Below are 7,575 nucleotides of genomic sequence, written 5' to 3'. Positions count from 1 at the left end.
ACTGACCTCTCAATTCGCTATTTTCTATTAAAATATTAATCATTAAGTTTTGAAACTTTTGAAGTATTTTCCTTATTTCATTGCCAGTTGTTTTGTTAAATTTTACAGCGGAATCTCCTAAGAAAAAACTTAGTGTACGGATAGTTCTTAATATTCTGTGTGAAAGTGATTATATGGAAGAGAAGCATGAAGAAAAACTTTCATTTCAGAAAGAAACAGAAAAAAAAAACGGCTACACTTTGCAAACTTAATGTTAGTTACCCAGCAGAATTTTGGAATAAAGTCATATCCCCAGATGAATCAAAGTTCAGTATATGGGCCGCGATATGTACGGAGAAAGCCTACTATAGAGCTTGAAACACCAAATATAACACCTCTGTGAAACACAGAGGTGGAAGCGTGTAATTTTGGGGCTGTTTTGGTGGCTACTAGAGCTGGTAATCTGTACTTCATTTGAAGATAAAATAATAATACTTACATGCATCGATATAATGCTCTGTAGTTTAATGGCAAGTTCTCAAAACTTTTGCTTGGGAATGTCGGTTGTTTTTCAGCAGAACAATGACCCCCAAGTATATAACGTACAAAGCATGGAAATGGTTACGCGACCACAGTGGTCTTCAAACTGTGAGGGTTCCGCGAATCCAACTTGGGGTTTCACAAAATGTGTCATAAATCAAATTAAAAATTTGACATGTGACAAATGTCAAAGACAATGGCTTAGAATGCTTTGCAAACCTGAACAGTTTTCTAATGGTAATAGTAGAAAAATACAGTTGCCAGTCTGTCTCAGACAGAGAGGAACTATTAGGAGCGGAGCATACGCTTTAATTGTAAGCTACGCTGATCGTTTGTGAAAAATTGTTTCTTTTTTACTTCCTTGTACGAAGTAAAGGAGGTATTGTAATCACGAAAAATTTCGGGTATCATATTTCGACGAAAATATCTATTTTCACTGCAATCGAATGCAATTTGACGATATTTTCGCGTGACATCTGTACGTAAGGACAGAATAAGGGATTCTTTTTGCCAAAACGGAATTTGATGATGATTGGAAAACAAAGATGATTTAAAGATGACATGATGATTTAAAAAGACAAAGATGGATTTAAAATGGATTCAGAAGAGATATTTTTCGTGACGTTTGTATGTACGTACGTATGTATCTCGCATAACTCAAAAAATGAGTAGCCTGAAAGCGTTGAAAATTTTATACATAGGACAGCTATAACACGTAGTTGTGTACCGCCCTTTTTGGTTTAAATCAGCATCACCAAAAGTATATATATATATATATATACCATAAATTACTTCACCCAAGTCTTACCGACTGATATTATTCAAAGCCCCTACTGCCGCTAAGAATTTTCGGACAACCTACACTTCTGAGTCAGACACGAAGAGAACACTTTGCCAACTCCCCCACTAGAAAGAATGTAAGAATGTAAGTTACTTAATACCTTTCTGGCCTTTATATCTTCATGTACATTCACTGATCTTATTTATATTATTTTCTATATTGTTTTTATATTATTTTTATGTTTTCTTTGATTTGTTTTTACAAAGTTTGCATTGTTTATCTTTTTTATAATCTTCTATGTTTATTTCAACTTTACTTTGAATTCGATTTCATACTGACAATTTCCAATGTTTAATTTCTACAAATAATATAGTACTCAAATACATAAAGATGATAGTGTCGGGGACGGTTACTCGAGGTTTACAGGATTTCTCTACAGTAATTGATTTTCACTCCAAATTGAATTGACTAAAATACTTCATGAGAATAAGTTCTTTGAGTAGCAACTATTTGCGGAAATTTTTGGCCTGACTAGAATTGCCGGTTTGGCTTTAACTTATAACTCGAGTAAAGACGAAACACTTTCATATTTACGTATTTTTATCAATTATTGTTCATTGAACGGGAGTTCATTGAACGGTTTGTTCCCCTTGAAAAGTCAACTAATTTCCGATCAATGACAATAATTACATGTTTTAATTTTTCCTTTTACAATTGATATATTATTCTTCGTGATGATTTAACTCCAGTCCCCGTTAAAACATTATTAACATTTTGCTTTCAAATTACTTCAAAACATCTTTCAAAATATAACTTACCAGTATGGATGCACACTTTTAAAATAATTCTACTTTAATTAAACTTAGGAGATAATATAATCAATTAATCAATACTGTTTAGGAAATAAATTATTATATATATATATATATCCCCACTCTCTTACTCGGCTCGGTGAGCTCAGTTTTTTTTATTCTTACATATTTGTAAATAGTTTTTTTTTTTTTTTTAGCCTTAACAGTTATTGAATTATGCTGTTCTTATGTTGCGGTTAAAGTTTTCATGCCTTTAGTTATTCTGCACACAATAGCTGCAGAACTATCAATAATTTAAACCTTGTTTAAGTTCGACTACGCCTAACAGAGCAGCCATATTTGTTTGCATTTGAAACATAGTAGAATAGTGCAGCGTTTCCCAACCTTTTTTGGCCAAGGCACACTTGTCGCGGGGAAAAAAATCACGAGGCACACCACCATTAGAAAATGTTAAAAAATTAACTCTGTGCCTATATTGACTATAATAAAGTAATTCTCTTGAATAGGAATCAAATAAGCACAAAGAAGGTATTTTATAATTACTTTATTATGAAATATTAAGTAAACAGGATAGTGAAAAATTATAAAATACTTTCAGTGCGAAACCTGGGCCTGTTTGGCTGAACACAAAGCTGATATTCTGGCTGGAATCGAAGAAAGACACACACGTAGCTCTTCGTCAACAGTTCTCAGTCTCTCTCTGTATTTGGTTTTCATAGCAATCATGCTTGAAAAGCTAATCTCACACAGATATGTAGTGGAAAAAGGGAGCAATGTCAAAATAGCTTTGTTTGCCAGAAGGGGGAACTCCTTGGCAGTATTCAATTAAAAACTGTCCAAAGATAGATCAGCAAATCTTAGCTTGGAACCACGATTTTGTCTCAGTTCAATTAGTTCCTCCTGCTCCTGTAAAGTCATTTCCTTTCCAACAACTGATGCTGAGCTATAAGGGTCCCTAACCCAGTCAAGGCATTCAGTGGAGACTGAAGAGAAATAAAATGACAACTTCTCCTCAAGAGTTTTTAAATGCTTAACTATTATCTCACACAGTGCAGCAGTGTGAACACCTTGCCATTGCATGGTGAGTGTGAACATTTCAAGATTGCCACTTTCCACGTGTTGATGCCAAAGTTGCACCTTTGAACGGAATCCATTTATTTTATCTGTACTTGTAAGCAGGTTTTCATTTCGGCCTTGCATTCGGGTGTTCAATTCATTCAGATGATGTAATATATCTGCCAGGTATGCCAGCCTTGCACACCACTCATCACTTGCAAGCTGCTTTGCGTAATCTGACCCCTCATTTGTCAGAAATACTTTAAGTTCCTCCCGCAGCTCATACACACGAACCAAGACCTTGCCACGCGACAACCACCGGACCTCCGTATGAAACAGCAAGGTTTTATGCTTTGCTCCCATCTCCTCACACAAAGTTGCAAATATGCGACTTTTCATGGGTCGTGACTTTACAATGTTTACCATGCGCACAACATCATCCAACACATGAACTAAGGCTGATGGTAAAGTCTTGGCTACGAGGGCCTCGCGGTGTAAAAAACAATGCGTAATAATCACATCTGGATTTCTTTCCTTCACTCTGCTTACAAAGCCTTTGGTGCGCCCGACCATGGCTGCAGCTCCATCGGTGCAGACACTTGCGCAGTTTTCCCACTTAAGTCCTCCTTGTTCAAGGTATTCTGATGTGACCCGAAAAATTTCTTCTCCTGTTGTTTTTTCTGGCAATACCTTGCAAAAAAAGAAGTTTTCTCTAATTGCATCACTATCAACAAAACGCACATTAGCTAAGAGTTGAGCATGTCCACTGATATCAGTAGACTCGTCAAGTTGCAATGCAAATTTCTCACTGATACGGATGTTTTCCAAAACCACACTTTCGATGTCTGCAGACATGTCATTAATACGTCTGGAAATTGTGTTGATTGAGAGAGGGACTTTGGCTATTTCCTTTGCTGCTTCAGGTCCGAGCATCTCCTCTACAATAGCTTTGCAGGCAGGAAGTATTAATGTCTCTGCCACAGTGTGCGACTTTTTTGTCTTGGCTATAAGTTCAGCAACTTGATAGCTAGCTTTAAGAGCTCTTTCATTTACCTTTGTTGTTTTTCTCATAAAAGTTGCCTGTTTCTCCATGTTGTCACGCAGGCGAACAAAATAGTCCACATTCTTGTTTTGAAGCAAGGGGTGTTTCGTTTGGAGATGGCGTTTAAGTTTGCTTGGGACCATAGCACTGTTAGCTAGCTTTTCACCACACACCACGCACAGTGGAGTTGGTTTGTGTTCATCTCCAGTGAAAGTAAATCCAACTGAAATATAGCTTTCGCTATATTGCCTTGCGCCAGAGAATTTAACCATCTTTGCTTTCTTTTAACCCCCACTCATACTCGGGCTCTCATCTGGCTCCAGATTTTGTTCAGAGTCCAGTTCTTTCCTTTTTAAAAACTTGTCCATCACTGCAGTATCAGTGTCTCTCTCCTCACAGCAGCCGTTGTCTCTCTGACACTGTGTGAGGCGTTTGCCTGCGTCTCATGGGGGCGGGGACACGGCGGACACTTGTCAAGATTGGCAGGGGGAGGAGTTATAGCACTGCACAGCGCCGTGACCACCTATGACACTGGCGGGGGGAGTGACGGGAGGAGTTATAGCGGGCGAACAGCACCGTGACACCCAGACCCGGCGGCACACCACGGTGCTTCAGACGGCACACTGGTGTGCCGCGGAACAGCGGTTGGGAACCGCTGGAATAGTGAATTAGTTTCTGCACCTTCAGTGTCTTTTTACCAATTGGGACCAAAAGGAAAGTTTGGTTTTGTGCACCGAAAAATCTGCCTTCTTGCCCGCTGGCTGAATTGCTTGTTTTAGAGCAAAAACTCTAATTTTAATTGTAAAAAAAAAAAAAATGTTTAAACTGTTTTAATTGTATTTGGTGTTTTATATTTCCCTACATTTTTCAATTTTTAATCAAGATGTTTTGATGTTTTATGTATTTTTGCCTTGCCACGAAGTCGGAACGGAAATTTAGAAATATATCTCTAATGAAATTCGAGGAAATAAGTTTAAATTAAATTCAGCGAAAACTATGTATAATTTAATAGGCCGTACAAGGAAATTACGTGGTGTCTACATCCGACTTTTATTTGTTTGGTTTCTGTTATACATCGTTTTAGTTTTATTATAGTATTGGAAGAGTACATGTGGCAACGATTAGATAATTCATCAGTGATAGCTATTCTTACGTAATCTTTTCCTGCAGTGATGGTTGTTTTCTAAACTACCTCCTGAGTGTCAGTAAATAAACAAAGTGAATTTTTCATTTAGTCTATAGTGTGTTTGTGTGTATATCTATCGACGGAGTCAATTCAGTTGAAATCAGAAATGAAATACATTTAGATGATCTTATTAAAAATTATGTAATGGACCACCGTTTTCAGTTGAAGAAGACTATAAGAAAGTATTTCCCAGAACAAGAAACTAAGTATGACTGGATAAAAAGTCATTCGAGCCCTACGATAAATTAGAAGACGAGCCAATGGAGGAAAGGGAGCAACGTATAGACGTATCCAAACAAATTCGACGTTCAAATCTAAATTTAAGCAAGAGCAGCTCCAAAATATTTGGTTGCAGATTCATGAAGAATACCTAAAAGTTTCTCAAACAGCTATAAACATTTTAACGCCATTCGGAACAACGTATTTAAGTGAAAAATCTTTCGCAACGTATGTGTAAAAAAAAAAATAAAAATAATGAAAAGCAGAATATTAATACGACTGCAGAAGACATCAACAGAGCCAAGACTTCGGCAGTTTACGGAAAAAAATGCAAGCAAATTCCAGTCACTAGAGTAGGTGACATCTGGTGCACGAGTTAATGCTATCAATGGGTAAATTACATCAATTTTATATTTAAAAGCTTTTAATAAAAATTATATTACTTTTCTTTAAATGTTATTATATGAAGTACCTATAACATGATTTTAACCAAAGTTTCCCGCCACCTCCAAATATCATCTGCGCAAAGAGTTCACGTTGGGGTGTTCAGTCATACTTTGTCAAACGATTATTGGCATTTGAAAGAAAGACTTGCTTTAAAACACTGAGTTGCGAAATGTTTAAAAAAATATCGTTCTCACTAAGTACAAGGTGTCTGAAATGGAACTATCATGCTACCAGAATAGAATCATCATTTACTTCTACTTCTGTTTCAAAACGTCAGCTACAGAATGTCACCAAATCCTGTGTACAGCTTTAGGTACTAATTTTTATCATATGACACTGTGAAGGTTTTGTGCCCAAAGCTCAAAAACAAGGATTATAACATTAAAATGCAGAGCGCTTTGACCGGCCTACTGATGTTGATAAGGCCCGCCTGCGAGAACTTGTGAAAAAGATCACTATGCAGTCAATCACTCGAGAGCTTGCTAAGGAGTTAGACGTTAGTGCGATGTTCATTAGTCGTGCTATGTATCGCGTAAACTTCACGTACAAGTTCAATCGCTGAGTGCCGCATGAGCTGACTCAAGCAGATAAGGACAGACGTGTTCGGGCCTGCACTAATCGGTTGGAATGTCAACGCAAGGACAAAATTATAGACTGGATCGTCTCCTGTAATGAAACGTGGATTTACTTCATCAACACAGGCCGAAAATAGGGTTGGTCTGCGCCCGATGAGCAAAGCGCAATTTGGCTAACAAATAGATCATGCCTTGTATTTGGTGGGATTGCCGCGGTGTTATTCACAAAGAGTATTTGGAAAAAAGTAAAACCCTCGACAGTAAGGTGTACAACGAGATGCTATCCGTGTTGATGCTGCTATCAAGGAAAAACGTCTAACTGAGTTCCTGGGCAAAAATGTAATGTTCCATCAAGATAATGCAAGAGCACATGGGTCTGCATTCACCGGCTGGACTCTGTACGGACTGGAATGAGATCTTTTGCCACATCCACCATATACTTCCCGAAATCGCTCCTTCGGACTTCTACCTTTTTTCATACCTGCAGCTACATCTTCGTGGTGCTATCTTCCATTCTGTGCGGGACGTCCGAAATGAGGCTGATCTGTTTTTAGACTCGTGGCCACCAAGTTTCTGGGCCGAATTCTTTGAAAAACTGCCAAAGCGTTGACAGAAAATCATAGATTTGGGTGGTAATTACTATCCGCACTAAAGGTACTAACTTTATTAAGAACGTTTTTTGGCGAACAACTTTAGTTACAGTTAGATATATTTTCTAAGGGTAAGACTGAGTTCCCCCAAAAACGTTTTTGTTCTAAGGTTTCTGTGAGTTGACAAAGTCTGAAGACCATTATTCTGTAATATATCTCGCCAGTTGAAAACATCATTTCAATCACCGGACCTTCAATTGAAGTTTATAGCACCCAGTTGGATCTACTTGTCAGTAGAAACTAAATTTCGTCTAAAGAAGGAGTTTAAGTAAACTTCTGCAAGAATGA

At 37.6% G+C, this 7,575-nt stretch overlaps 1 protein-coding gene across 1 annotated transcript; it reads right to left on the bottom strand.

Annotated features, from left to right (window-relative positions):
* Nucleotides 1–2,937: 2,937 nt before the first annotated feature.
* LOC118185561 (zinc finger BED domain-containing protein 5-like) lies at nucleotides 2,938–4,482 on the bottom strand. The gene is made up of 2 exons (XM_035355437.2): nucleotides 3,159–4,482; nucleotides 2,938–3,095 (listed from the first exon to the last, which is right to left on the bottom strand). Exons 1-2 carry the CDS (start codon nucleotides 4,480–4,482, stop codon nucleotides 2,938–2,940), a joined length of 1,482 nt encoding a protein of 493 aa, XP_035211328.2.
* Between the last annotated feature and the right edge of the window lie 3,093 nt (nucleotides 4,483–7,575).

The sequence above is a fragment of the Stegodyphus dumicola genome, chromosome 8 (genome assembly GCF_044657685.1).
Source record: "Stegodyphus dumicola isolate Sdum_Otavi_A_Nest chromosome 8, ASM4465768v1".
NCBI lineage: Eukaryota > Metazoa > Arthropoda > Arachnida > Araneae > Eresidae > Stegodyphus > Stegodyphus dumicola.
This window is presented reverse-complemented; position numbering and strand designations above follow the sequence as displayed.